The sequence below is a fragment of the Neovison vison genome, chromosome 9 (genome assembly GCF_020171115.1).
Source record: "Neovison vison isolate M4711 chromosome 9, ASM_NN_V1, whole genome shotgun sequence".
NCBI classification, from domain to species: Eukaryota; Metazoa; Chordata; class Mammalia; order Carnivora; family Mustelidae; genus Neogale; species Neogale vison.
This window is the reverse complement of record NC_058099.1, coordinates 2,161,126-2,175,407: the sequence shown is the minus strand read 5'-3', so window position 1 is coordinate 2,175,407 and position 14,282 is coordinate 2,161,126. Positions and strand designations below refer to the sequence as shown.

Genomic DNA, 14,282 nt, shown 5'->3' with positions numbered 1-14,282 from the left:
ATGCCGCGGACCTGCATTCCCTGAAGGCCCTGAGAACTCGGCGACAGGAGCCCTGAACTCTGGAGCCCGGGGCTGCGGAAAGCTGTGCGCTCCAGTGGGCAGAGCCGGTATGAGGAGCCCGGGAGCTTGTGCAACGTGAGACACTCACATGGTCTCATGGGGGAGGCCGAGGAAAGACCTAGGGAAAGGCAGGTGACGCCCACGTGTGCCAAGCGAGGAAGCAAATGTCTTTATTGAGAAAATGTGTGACTGCCGAGATCAGGGTTCCCTGTTCTCACCGGCTTGGAAGGGAGAAGGGGCGTTAGTGTGGGTGAGAGGCACAAAGCAGACGGGGTCCCTGGAGGGACCAGGCTGAGGACCCCAAGCCAGAGCTCCCTGCCCTGAGAGGGTCCAGACCAGCCCTCCCTGTGGCCACAGTGTGCGTGGACGGCCCCGTGCTACACGGGCCTCACCATCATCGCTGACACCTTGTAGCTATAGTTGTAGCCTTTCCCCGACTTCCAGTTAATGCCATTTGCAAAGGTCTCATGGGCGCCCGGGAGGTAGAGACCATTGAGATTCGCCAGGTGACATTTATCGTACCACCAGGCCCCCTGGTAGCGCTCAGCACAGTTTTCTGGACTTGAGTCATTGTCCTGGTCCTTGGTGGAGAAGGGGTGGTTGTTGTGGTATGTCAGGGAATCACCTGTGCGGAGGGAGAGTGGGCCGTTTTACTTGGATCCTAGTTCTAGGCAGAACTGCAGTGACCAGGAGTTCAGGTCGTGCACTGCACAACTCTAGAGGATGCCTGTGAACACTTGCTCTCTGGTACAGTGACCTTGATCTTCTGGAATCCCTTCTGTCCCTCACAGCTGGCAGGCACCCTGTCTTGGACAGAGGCCACTCCCAGCCCTGGGCTCCTTGGTTGCTCAGCCGAGAGCACCAGGCACCATGAAGCAGGAACCCGGGATCCACAGAGATGGGTTCCGTTATCGCCCTGTCTGTTTGTGCCAATAGTGGCAGTAAGAAGAAGAGCCCCTGTTCCTGCACTTTCTATTAAATGGGTCCCATTGACCTGGAGGGACCATGAGGTGTGGGTCACATTTCTTCACGTATGGAGGGAGAGCCCCGTCTGGCGGCCGCCTCCACTCACCCCGAGGAAGAGGCAGAGGCGGGACAGGAAGCAGGTCCCTCTGCAGCCCAGGCCCCCGGCCCAGGCCGGACACTCACCTGCGCTGCCCCCCGCAAAGCCTCCCAGGAGAAGCCTGTACTTCTCGGCCTCGCCCGCCATCCGGAACGAGCTGTACTTGGCAAACTGGCGGTTGCCCTCGAAGTCCACGAGGTCTACCCGGAGCTCACTGGTACCTGGGGCAGAAAGGCTGTGAGGTGCCAGCAGAGGGACCCTCGACCCAGGGCTGGCAGGTGGAGATTTAGGGACGGGTGGAGGGCCTGTGTGGACCCGGCATCCAGGGTTGGCACAGTCACGGACGACATCTGTGGATGTAGGACGGGCCGTGGAAACCCCTTGCCAAGGGTCCTTCTGCCCTGACATGCCCCCCTCATGCTCACGCGCCGGGGCACGACACTACGTCCGTCAACAGTGCCCCTTCTCCCCGTGGGTTGGGACATCACTGCAAGCCCCGTGCAGGAACCGCTTGCGTTCCTGTGGTGGGAAGGCTGTGCGCTCCCTGGGGTCGGTGTGTCGGGAAAGGTGGAGTTACGGCTGGACGTGGAGCCCACCCCCGAGGCCTCTGGGCCCTCCTGTCTCAGGATCTAAGAGGCCGGTGGCCCCACACTTGCCGGAGTCCCTCACCGCGGTCCTGACCTGCTCCCACCTGGTGTGTGAGATGAAGGCCCGGCTCCCAAGCAAGGGGGGCCCGGAGCAGAGCGAGCCCCACGCAGGAGGAAGGCGGCGTCCTCGGCTCGGGGTGGGGCAGGTGGAGGTTGGGGACCTACCCTGGGCGGTCAGGGCGTGGATGTTGTCGTTCCCCAGCCAGAACTCCCCCAGCTGACTGCCGAAGCCCCGCTTGTACGCGGCCCAGTCGCGATAGAAATCCACGGAGCCGTCGCTCCTTCGCTGGAACACCTGCGGACGGCGGGAGGGCTCGGGCCGGGGCCTGCGGGGGCCCGCGGCTCAGGGGTCCGCGGCTCAGGGGCTCACCCTATGGGGGGGAGGCCTTGTGGCTCAGGGGTCATCCGGCCGAGCCCCCAGCATGGCTCTGCGGCCTCATGTCCGATCCCAGGGGTGGGCAGAGCCCACGGCCGAGAGAGGGGGAAACAGGAGGACCAGAGAGGGTGGGCGACAAGCCCAAGGCCGCACAGCTGGAGGTTTGGGCTCCCTCTGGGCCTTGTCCCAGTGTTGCTGTCCCTCCCGTAGCATTTATGCCCCACCAAGGTGTGTGGTTCGCCCCAGCCGGGGCCTGGGGGACGGGTCGGCCTCACGGGGGCATCCGGACCTTTTGACAACGGTCACACGACAGTGCCCTCCCTGCGAGCAGAAGAGCTGCTCTGTGGGATCCCCAGGCAGAGCCCGCTGTCCCCACGCACCACTGGGCAGTCCCCTGGCCGCCGACACTCACGGTCCATCCCCCGCCATCCGTGTCCATGTCGCACAGCACGCTCAGCGGCCGGCAGCCGGGCAGGTAGATGGTGTGCCAGCCGGTCAGAGAGTGCCCTCTCGTGAGCAGGTCCTTGCAGGTCCGAGGTGCTGGGGACAGAGCCGGAAGCTGATGTCAGGCAGGGCGCCCTGGGCGGGGTGCGGTGGGGAGTGGGGCTGTCTGGATGGATTGGGGTGGGGGTGGTGTCCCTGGGCCTGGACAGACTCCAAGGCCCGGGCCCCCACCGTGACGGCCAAGCCCAGTCTACCTGGCCATCCCCTCCCAGGGCCGCCCCACCCGAGTCCGCGGACCCCTGGTCTTCAGGGGACCCCAGGGCTTCCCAAGAACGTGGCCAGATGCCGGCTGCCCATTGCTGAGTAGCCGCGGGAGGGAAACGTGTCTAAGAGTGTGTGGTCCTTGGATTCTGGAGCCCGGCTGAGCGTGGGGCTGTCCTCTGGCGAGCGGGAAGCGGGGGGAGGTTGGTGGCGTGGTCAGTCACCTGTGTCACAGGACTGAGGCCCAGACTCTCCTGTTTGTGGGTACAGGACACACATATCACGGGCTAGCAATGGGCGCCCCCGTCCCCTTCAGTCACAGGTGCTTTCTGGCCGGCACACAGCATGGACATAGGGTCAGGATCTGTCCAGGGAAGATTGTCCAGTCCCAGGGATGGGTTCTGGGAGTGCCCATCCCGGGAGCCGGTCTGCTGGGTCCCTGTGTCCATCCTGGGCTGGGCCCGTGGGGCGGCACAGTCACTCAGGTTCCCGCCGTGCACCCCGTGCCGGCCATCTCCTCAGGGCCCCGGGTCCTCAGTGGCACGGGAATGGACTCGTCTGGGTGTCTCTGGTCTGTGTCAGCTCCCCACACTGTCCCCTTGATCCTCTGCTGGGGGAGACCCTGGGGGGCATCGGACATTCGGGTCTGTGCCCCAATCCTGCCCTCTTTACTTGTGCGTGGAGCACGGGACTGGGTTTCGAGTTTGTGAGTTGCCTTTTCTGCCTCTTACAATCTGTCTGATAAAGAAATGCGAATAAACGGGGAAGGGAAGGGCAGTGTCCACATTCAGCAGGGACACGGTCTTGTCATCCCTTGGGTCCCCGTGTGCAGACCACGGGCTCTGCACCCTCACCGACCGCCCAGCGAGCCCAGCCCTGACCCGGACCCTGCCTCCCAGGCATTTCCCTGACGGAAGAGGGACTCGGGTCTGAGACCCTCCCCCAGCAGATGCTGCCAGGCTGACTGCGGCCTCGGGGACCCCACGGGGACGAAGCCCCAGGACTGCGAGCCCGACTCACCTTTCTCCCCGCACACTCCTGTGTCACCTCGGTCCCCTGGAGCAGAGACAGGATAGGACCCCCGACACAGGGGGGTGTGGTCAGGGAGGCCACCTGAGTGCTTAGACACCCCCATCTGCTCTGCCCTCAGGGGTCCGTGGGGGCCGAGCCCCAGGCCTCCTGCTCTGGGCAGGGCACCCTCATTGCTCTGCGGCTTTCCAAGGGTTCCAACGCCAGGATCTCCGAACAGCGGAGAAACCCCGAGGCCTGAGATCCCGTTCCCGGGAAGGAGAGGTCCCTGCGCACCACCTTCCCTGGGTCAGGACTCTGGTCACCCGCTAACTTGAGGCTCCGTGGAAATATGACCCGAGCCCCGCTGTCCATCTGTCTGCCTCTGTGTCCCTCCCCTGTCTGTCTCTCTCTGTCCTCCTCCCTGTGTCCCTGTGTCCCTGTGTCCCCATGTCCCCGTCTCCCTGTCCCTCTGTCTGTGTTCCTCTCTCCTTTCTCTGTGGACGGACCCCGGGGTCCCGTGAGGGGCCGTGGCCCTTCATCCCGTTGTTACCTTTGGGTCCCGGTGGTCCTGCCTTGCCGGGGGCTCCAGGGGACCCAGGTGCTCCTGCAAATTCCAGGACACGGGCCTCATGGGCAAAGGTGCAGCCGCCACAGTCCCATGTGACCTCTCTGTCCCGAGTCCTAAGGCCCGCCTGGCAGCAGTTGTCCACAGAACCGCTGCCCCGGGGTGGACGGAGCAGCCACGGGCACTAGGGAACCGGGGGCCTAGCCCAGCCCTGGGTCTCGCTGGAGACGAGCGGGCGCTCGGTCACCCCGCCCCGGCCCGGGGCACGTACCTCTCTCTCCATTGACGCCTGCGTCTCCTTTGGGCCCTGTGGCCCCGGGCAGCCCCGGACAGCCCCGGAGGATGCTGAGCTTGTCGGAGCCCTCCAGCCCCACCACCTTCACCTCTGCGGGGAAACACGGAGTGACAGTCAGTGCCTTCCCCTGCGCTTGGTGGCCCAGCAGGTCTCGCACACTGGCCGCCCGCTCCGAGGCTCCCGCCCGTGTGCTGACCTCGGGCCCGGGTACACCGCCGGGGACCCCTGCAGGGTCAGCCTGGAGGCGGGTTTCTCGCATCTGGGGTAGACTTGCTCTGTCCCCACTCTGCCCTGCTGTGTGTGCGGGTCTGGCCGGAGGAGAGGGCCTGGGAGTCCTCCCTGCCGAGGCAACCCGGCTCCTCAGTGCTGTGTGTCCCCGGACAAGTCACTCAACCCCTCTGGGCTTCTGTCCTCTGGGCCCCGGGAGCACCGGACGAGGGCTGCGGGGGAGCGAGTCAGATGGTGCCCCTGTTCAGGATCTGAGCGGGGTCCATGGCGTTTGGAAAGAGCTTCCCGCACACTGGGGACTGTCGGGAGACGCGAACAATGAGTATTGAGAAGGAACTTGGGGAATTGGGGTCACCGTGGGAAATTCACCCCCGACCTCAGGCGTGAGCTCACAGAAGTCCTGAGGCAGAAGGGGTCCCTGGGGGTGCCCTGGAGAGGGCCGTGCCAGCTCCCAGGACGCAGAGCCGGGCCCGCAGAGCTGGGAGCAGAGGGTCATTTACTTGGTGGAGTTGAATCGTGTGGGTGTCGAAGCTTAGAGAGGTTCCACCAGGCCTGCGGGTGCCATGGGGGGGGCGCGGGCACCACAGGCTCCTGCAGAGGACACGGCAGCTGCCCCCACCTGGGGTCTCCTGGGTCCTCACCTCACTGCTCAGGTCAGTGTAGACTTCATGTTTATTTTTGCTTAATTTTTTTCTCATTAAAATAGAATACTTGGCTATTTTAGACACTTTAGGAAACAAGACATGTTTCCGGAAAAAAATTAACTGTCCCCGATATCCCTTACGGGTCCCATGCGTGTTTCCAGCCGCACGCATCCGACCTCTCTGGGTACTCAGTATAGCCGGTGTCCCCGTCCTGCCCGACCCCACGAGCGAGGAGCAGAGTGGCCCGTGGATGTGCACCTGCGCTGTCCCACCCGGTCCGGAACCTCCCACAGCCCAGCGCCACTGCAACGGCTGCTGAGAGCCTCCGGCCCGGGAAAGCCTGCCCTGCCCTGCCCCTCAGAGACATGGTGCGACTCCCCTGTCTCCAGAACCTGAGAGCCACAGAGCTTGGGCTGTGAGGTCTCCCAGCGCCGGTGCCCACGGCACAGTCCGACCCGGGGCCGTCCCGCCCTTTGCCTTCACACCCCCCCCCGCGGTGGGACCAGAGGATCGTCTCCGGCTCACGAACCCTCTGACGCCCCCCGGCTCGTGGACGCCGAGGCCCAGAGGAGAAGGACGCCCGTGCAGGGTTCCCTGCCGACGGCGCGGAGCAGGGGCGCCGACCCCCTCCGCGTGGGGCTGCGTCTCCTCCTTTGCCCACCCGCCTCCTTCTCTGGCAAAGGACACTTCAAATGCGCAATCACGAGGAATAATGAAGGGAGGCCGGCGCCAGGCCGGGCCGAGCTGGGGGCGGGTATGCAAGGGGAGGCCGCCCGCGGTCGACCTGGTCCTGGTCCGCGCGGCTCCCCTGGCGTCGGACTCACCCGGGCAGGTGTCGGCGGCGGCCCAGGCCCCGGTACACAAGAGCGTGACGAGGGTCGCCACGGCAGCTCCGCCCGGCTCCATGGCTCTGGTCTGTGCGGCCGCAGGAGCTCCTGGGTCTGTGAGGCAGCCGCCGCCGCCTTAACCTCTGGCTTTATTTCTCACGGTGGCCACTTCCTCCCGGGGCCGGAGGCGACCCAGCCCCACACCCTTCTTGATAAGCGTCCTGCGTGACGGCCTCACTTCCCCTCGGCAGGGACACTCTCCGCAGGAGAAGGCCCCCAGGACTGTGTGGGACAGGGCCAGCCCGCCTGTGTGCACCCCGGAGGAACGCCCAGTTCGCCGGCCCTCATCCCCCGTTCTGTGGGACGAGCGTCGGGGCCTCCCCAGGATGCCAGGCTTCGGAGAGCCTTTCGCTGGCGGGCAGCGGGGTCAAGGCTCCGGTGGGTCCAAGGGGAGGGAGGGAAGGGCAGAGCAGCCGCCGCTGGAGAGCCCCTGGCCCGGGTGCCACGCTGGCCTCCGACCAACTGCCCTGGGAAGGGGTGTGGGAGGCCAGGCCAGTGCAGTGGATGGAGGACAGGCTGTGGGCTCCGCCGGGGGAGCTGCAGGCTGGGGGGAGCGGGCGGGGGCCGGGGGCGGCGCAAGGCCACACGTCGTTGCCCTGGGCCGTGCGACTCCGGCCCCAGGCAGGCGCACCCCAGCAGGGGAGTTAGCAGTCCGCCTGCGTCCCCACCCCACCCCACCCACCAGCAGCCCCTGTCCAGGCGTGGCCTTAGAACGGTGACCCCAAGTGAAACGACAGCCTGTGAAGGTCCAGAGGCCCTTGGAGGGCATCTCAGTGCCCGCGAGCCGCGTGGTTCTAAGAACTCCCTGCGCCTGGGAGGGCCCCGCGGCCTCTTGTGGGTTCAGAGGGGAGACAGGAGGGGAACCGGGTGTCTCCACTGCCCCGGCGGCTTGGAGTCTGGCCCAGGTGCCATCGTCCTGGGCAGGAAGGGGTGGCCCCTTGGGCAGAGGACCTGCTTCAGGAGAGGTGACCCAGCTCCAGAGGAACCTCCAAAGGTCTGGCAGTCTGTGACCGGCTGTCTGCATGTCGGGTCACTCCCGGCCTCATGGCCGGCTGACCACACGCCCACGGGGGCGGCATCCTGGCTCCCCAGCGGGGGCCCATCTTTAGGAGTAGGAGGCGGGTCAGGACAAGCCTCTCCCCACATGTCCTCTTTATCAAGTGCCCACAATCTGCAAATAAGCCACAGGCCCACGGGGCCTATCTTGGGAGGGCACATCGCGTTACCCTCAACCTGGGCTGGTCCACAGTGGGGAGAGGCCACACCCCAGCGGCAGGGCGAGGCGTGCTCCTGGGCACCCGCGGAACCGGGCCTCCCTCGAGGTTCTGCCCTCAAAGTTTGGAGCGGCACAGACGCAGACAGCAAGGCCCCCGGAGCCACAGCTGGAAGTCACAGTGTCCTGCCCGTGTGGCCCGGCTCTGCCATGGGGGACGGCCCTCCCACAGCATGAGCACAGGTCGAGGGACCGAAACGCACGGTCCAGATACCGGAGCATAAAGCCTGGACAGTCCGGTGTTCTGAGCATTGGCAACAGGGGCGAGAATCTGGCCTGTCAGAGGAACGACCGGACAGTCCAGGTGCAAATGGGACCCGGGGTCGCAGACCCGGCCGGTGACCTCGTGCGGAAAGCGTGCTGTGTTTCGGCTGTGGAACGGGAACCGAGCCCCGGGTTCCTCACGTCTGCCTGTCTGCCTGGTTGCCTGATGAGTTTTCTCAAGGTCAGCTGACGCCCGCGGCCTCCGTGAAGGGCAGACAAGCAAAGGCGCGATTACTGGGAGACGTTCACTTCGCCGATGCCCTGATGATGTTTTCGGCCGAACTTCCCTAAGTGAGCGAATGGAACAAGGATTACTCATGGGGTCTCGGAGTGAGCCCGAAAACGTGCCTCTTACACCCGGAGGAGCTCGGATCTCTGGACTCTGGAGGTCACGACTCTAACACTCGGAACAGATCTCACTTGGATTCACATATGGTAAAGACCGTAGGCGGGAGGAGCCGTGGTGTCTGGGCAAGAAGCCAAGCAGGACCCCCGGGAGACAGCACAGAGGGGACATGAGTCCACAGGCAAGGGTCAGGCCCATGCGCTCTGCTGTACCTTGAAGGGCGTCTGGTCATCGATGCGGGAACCAAGGTCCAGGAAGGAAGGAGCCCGTCCGGGGGTCACACAGCGTGTTACCCGAGCGCCAGGATTAGAACCTGACTCCCGGAGTCCGTGGCATGCTCGCACCCCTGCCCCCTGCCTCCCTCTGTCCTGCTCCCTCTGCCCAGTCTCCCGCCCCTGCCATCCGGCTCAGCCAGGTCTCCGTCCCGTGGTAAGAGGCTTGGATGTCTGTGCCCAGGGCCCTATCCGCTCGCCACTGGCCCCTCATGGGCAGCCCCCCGCAACAGGAATTGGCCAGTCTGGCCTCCCCTCCGGAGGCTTGTGTGCGGCGGTGGGGGTGGGGGAGGAGGTGTTGCTGAGCGCCCGGACGAAGGACTGACCCTCCCCAGTGGGTGCGTTTTCAAGGTCTCTGTTTGCGTCGTGACGCTTCCGCCCTCATTGGCGGACTTGGGTCCCAGGAGATGCATTTCTCGTAAGCGGCGCATCCGGGATCCTGGTTTCCCAGGCGACCCGCCCGCCCAGCTAACGTCCAGGGCAACGCAGGACGTGCTCGGGCGGCGTACACTGGCCACTCTTGTCCGCGCCCCCGTCGTTTCTCTCTCCTGCCTCGTCCTCGCTGGGTCGACCTGGTTTCTCCGCGCCTCACGCTCCCTCTGCCTTGACGCCTGCGCTCTGCCTCTTTGTGTGACAGTCGGTGGCCGGGCGGGGGCTCGCTCAAGGCCTCTCCATCATCACTGTCCCCCTCGGTGACCAGCGCGCCAGCTCACAATTCACACGCGAACGTCCCACAGTCCTTTCCTTGCAGCTGTTATGGGTCTGCAGCTCCGCGCTGTGAGCCCCTGAAAAGCATTTTTCTGATTTGCGTCTTGAAAATTCAATTGTCGTTCAACAGCCTCTGTAAAAGGCGGGGGAGTATTTTACACACATTTGCCTTCTCTGCTGCTCTCTTCTTCGGGATCTGCATTTCCACCTGGAATCCTGAAGAACGTCGTCCTCGCTTCGGGGAACGTGTGTCTGTGGGCGACACGTCTCCTCTGCTTCCGATGCTCCGGAAGTACCCTTGGTTCAGCGTCACTTACAATCCCAGCCTCGTTAGAGTCTACCTGAAGGATTTCTGCCTCTCGGCACCTCCGGACATGCTTCCGCTGCCCTCGGCCCTCGGCCCTCCTTCGCCAGGAGAAGCCCCCCAGCCTGGTCCCCCAGCACCGGGCTGGTCTGGCCCCCACCCCATCCCTGCTGCTGCCTCTCCCGTCCCTCATCCCCTGCAGTTTCCAGACGTCCGTTGGCGGGGCGGGGCGGGGGTGGCAGCTGGGATTTTCCTTCTTTTTCCCCATCTCGGGTTCTACGGAGTTCTCGATCTGGAGACTCATGTTATTGCTTGAATGTAGCCATCTGGGGCTCACATTTCCTCATACATTCTTCCGCCCCGGCCCCCCTCCCCACCACTTCTGGCAACAACGAAACAGCCCTTGCAGGTCAAGTTGGTGCCTTCCCGGTGATTAAGGTTTGATTCACTTTTTACAAAAACCTTGTCTCCCATGCTTCCGTTTGGGTATTTTCAGAGTTGTGTTGTCCGTTCAATGAATTTTTTTTTTTTATTTCAGAGATTACAAGTTTTTATTTCTAATATTTACTATTGGTTCATTTCTTAAAGTTTCCTTGTCTCTTTTGAAACCCCTCAGCCATGGCACCCATCTTTTCTCGGATATTATACGACATTAATGTACGTATTTTGCAGCCTGTGTCTGTAAGTTCCAACATCTGAGACACCATTCATTTGTTTCCGTCGACTTTTGCCCTCTTTTTTTTTTCCCAATTTATTTATTTTCAGAAAAACAGTATTATTTTTTCACCACACCCAGTGCTCCATGCAAGCTGTGCCCTCTATAATACCCACCACCTGGTACCCCAACCTCCCACCCCCCCGACTTTTGCCCTCTTGATCATGGGTCACATTTTCCTTCTTTTGCGTGTCTAGTAAACTTTGATTCTATGCAAGACATTGTGGACACGATGCTGCAGAGACTCAGGGCTCAGGGCTCGTTCTCGGAAGAGAGCTGAGCTTTGTGCTGGTAGCTCCGGGCCCGGGCTTACTAGGGTGGCCCTTTCTGTCCCTGATCCTAAGGGATGACTTCAGTCCTGGGATACCCATCCCAGGGTTGGGTCTCCTGGGGTTTCAACAGAAATCCTGACATGTCTATCAGATCCACCGAAATGACCACCCTTGAACTCAAGGAGCCTCCGGGCACCAGGGAATGCTGGCATCTCCACTCAGCTGTGTCAGCCTGCCAGCGGCCCCCCCAAGCAGCCATCCAAGGACAGGGGAGGCTGGTGTGACAAGCTTTGGGTTCTTCCCCATGTGTCTTCTTGTTTTCAGGATTTCCCCGTTCACTTCCACTACTCTGTAGCCTGGATCTCTGACTCCAAGTCCCCAGCCTGCTGAGACAGTCTCCTTCTGCTTGAGCAACACCCCTCCGCATCTCGAGGACCAGGGAGGGCCCTCAGGAGAAAGTAGGGGGATGGCACCTGTGTCCCACATGCCTCCCTTCTCTAGGGCTAACCTTACATCCAGTTCCTGTTTTTTGTCACTCCGCAGTGACTTGAAACAGTTTGTTTTCACGAGTACTCTAGAACTCTCTGTTTCTATTGGCAGAGCGTTAGGACAATGTAAGCTATCTTCGGGTTTCCAGACCCTAGGAGTAGAAGCTCTTCGTTCCACAAGGCTGCTCGCAGAAGTGGTATTTGAGAAGAGAACTGAAAGCCGTGAGTCAGACACGCAGCTTCTCAGGGGACAGTCTTACAGAAGGGGGACGAGAGCTCGGTGGATCTGAGACAGAACCAGGAGGCAGGTGTTGGGATAAAGGAGGAGCTCAAAGTGGGGACCTGCCCGGGAGGAGCTGACTAATGCGGGAATACTGGTATCCACTCCCGCACTAAATGGGATGAGCCTTCAGGTGACTCTGACGCAGACACAAGAGTGAGAGCCGTTGGCCAACACTTTCCAGTGACTTTCAGGGCCTGGCCTCTGAGTCTGCAGGCTTTGCTTGAGTATGAAGAAGTCACGGTGTCTTCTCACCCATTACAAGTCCCTCTTCCTTAACTCCAAATCTCTCACCTCACCTGGCCCCTGGAGCCCCAGACGTGGAGCCCTAGGTCGACATTCTCTGCTCCATCCATGAGCCTAGATCTGGAGCCCGATGGACAGTCCACTCTACTCCCCACCGATTGTCGCCAGAACCAAAGTCTGGGCCAAGCTGGTCTCTAACGGAAAGTTTCACCAGCCTCTGCCTCTAGAGACCATGCCCAGTGGGGTGAGGGTGATCAACGCTCATTTGCAGTCTGTATGGTGTGTCAGGTGTCCCCTAAGTGACTGCCAGGCCATCACAAGGGCTCCGTGGGCAAGACACCAGGAAACGGAGTCAGAGCCACGAGCTCAGGAATCCTGCTGGCCTTGAGGAGCCCGTGCTGGGATTCGTGCCTTTCCCGAATAGACCTGAAGCCCACAGAACTTGGGGAAGTCAGCATCGTGTCTGGTGTCCCATGACTGGGGCTGGGGGGCTGGGGGGGGAAGGCCCTGGAGGAGGAGACACTGCCCAGCAGGAGGGCTCTCCCCCAGCCGATGTGGAGGAAGCAGGATCACAAGAGTCACAGCCAATATATCGTCCAGACCTGGGCCAAACCCTCTCCTCCATGAAGCCTCTTGATGACGGGTACTTGCGGGAACCCCTCCTCGAAGCATGTACCCCTACTGACGCCTCCCAGGTAGTGGAGCCCGGGAGATGCACAGTGGACACCTGGGTGCCCTGTTGACCCGGAGGCAGGTTTGCAGCCCTTCCGTGCACGCACCCGTGGCATTTGCAGTGGCCCAAGCTGGGGCTGCATGAGGGCAAACGGACACCATGACGCCATGCACCCTGGGTGCCCCCCAGGCTTCCTTGGCTGCAGTCATGGGAAATGGAGCTCTCTGCTCCTCCATGGTCAACCACCCCTCCCGTGTTCCTTTCTCCTCCTCTGGGAAATCCACCTCAAGGGCGGCTCCAGTAGCCAGCCTCCAAGGGCAAGGGCCCCCTCTACGCACAAGCCCGAACAGTCCTTTCACAGACAGACCAATATCACGGAGGTAGGCACAAGAAATTCCAAAGACGTCCTCTGTACCTGTCCAAACTCTGCTCTCCCGTCCCTCCACCCCCTCCAGGGGCACACACCCGTCCACCGTGGCTCAGCCTGTGGCTTTGGAAGCACAGGCTTTGGCACTGACTTGGTCGCCCCCGGCGGTGCTCTGGGGTGCTAGCCCGGAGTCCTTCTCAGATGTCCGTGAGCTCGTTGTGAGCCAGATGCTCTTGCCTGAACCCCCGAGAGGTGTTTGACCCTTAGAGGCTGCTCAGTGACTGATGTTCGCGGGGTGATGCTCGGCGTCCTGAGACCTGGGCTCGTAGCACAGATGGGGTTGGGTGGACACCGGGGACGCAGAGCTCTTACAGGACCCTGGTGCTGAGGCCCAAGTACACAGGCTCCCCATGCATGATCTCATCTGACCCGACAGCCTGGTGAAGCACCAGCTACCTCTATGGTACCGATGAGGAAACCAGGCAGCTGGCGTGCACTTCTGACCTGTCCCCTTAGGGGCTAAAAAACTAGCCTAAGGTCACAAGGTTGCCGAGGAGCACACCCAGCACTTGCATACATGCCTCCTGAATGCGACAGCATGCAGACTGCAAGCTGGCCCCAGGGGTCCCCTACCTCCTGGTATCCTCACCCTGGGTAATCCCTCTCCTTAAATGTGGGCTGAACAGAGGACTTGCCTGCAAGGAAGAGAATCTAGCAAAGTTGATGGGATGTCCCTTCCATGACCAGCTTACAAAAGATTGTGCTTCCATCTGACTAGAGGACTTCCATCCTTGCTGGTTTGGATGATGTGTTGCCGTGGTGCAAGAGACCCATGCAAGGCGCGAGAGGCTTCCAGCCAACTGCCAATGATACCTGAGGCCTCAGTGCGATGGCCCTCAAGGCAATGACTCTTGCCAATGACGTGAGCAAATCCCGCAGGTCTCTCCCTGGTGGGGTCTCCGGGCGAGACATTGGCCAGGGCTGGCACCGTGCCTGCCATTGTGTGAGGCCCCAAAGTGGGGATCCATGCGAGCACAGGCATGTGACCTAATTCGGGTGTGTTGTTTGGAAGCTCTACGTTTTGGGGTGATTTTGATGTAGTGGCGAATAATACAAATCCTGGAAGTGGTTTCTTTTCTGTCTCTCCAGAAACTCGAGTCTTCGAATGCCCCATGCAGGTGTCCTTCTTGTAGGCCTTCCTCAATTTAAAGCGAATTTGAGAAAATCCCAAAGGGAAAGCCAGCTCCTTGCAACAGAGGCCTTGTCAGTTCCCAACGAACACCCGCGAGCTGGACTCCTCCCAAACCCCCATGACAGCCTTGTCCGTTCGGGAAGGAAAAACAAAAAAGGCAGGATGTTTTGTGCAACGTGGCTTTTGTTGAAGTATTTATTCCCAGGAGGTCGCTGGGAAGTGGTATTTTCTTGCTCGGGGCACAAGAGCCCGGTCCAGCTGCTGGAGGGGCTGGAGGGGCAGCTGGCAGGGCAGCGCGTTGGGGCAGCAAAGGCGGGTGGGCGGATCTCCCCGTGTGCGGAGGGTGGGCGCAGGGAGAGGGCCCCTGGCAGCCACGGTTCCTGTTACCTCTTCTGGGGGCC

General features: G+C 61.8%; 1 protein-coding gene across 1 annotated transcript; it reads right to left on the bottom strand.

Moving 5' to 3' along the window:
* Positions 1-204: 204 nt before the first annotated feature.
* On the bottom strand, positions 205-6,500 carry LOC122917019 (ficolin-1-like). The gene is made up of 9 exons (XM_044264367.1): positions 6,419-6,500; positions 4,699-4,812; positions 4,413-4,466; positions 3,872-3,907; positions 3,076-3,105; positions 2,559-2,686; positions 1,936-2,065; positions 1,210-1,344; positions 205-685 (listed from the first exon to the last, which is right to left on the bottom strand). The coding sequence occupies exons 1-9, from the start codon at positions 6,498-6,500 to the stop codon at positions 438-440; spliced, it is 957 nt and encodes a 318-aa protein (XP_044120302.1). The 3' UTR covers positions 205-437.
* Between the last annotated feature and the right edge of the window lie 7,782 nt (positions 6,501-14,282).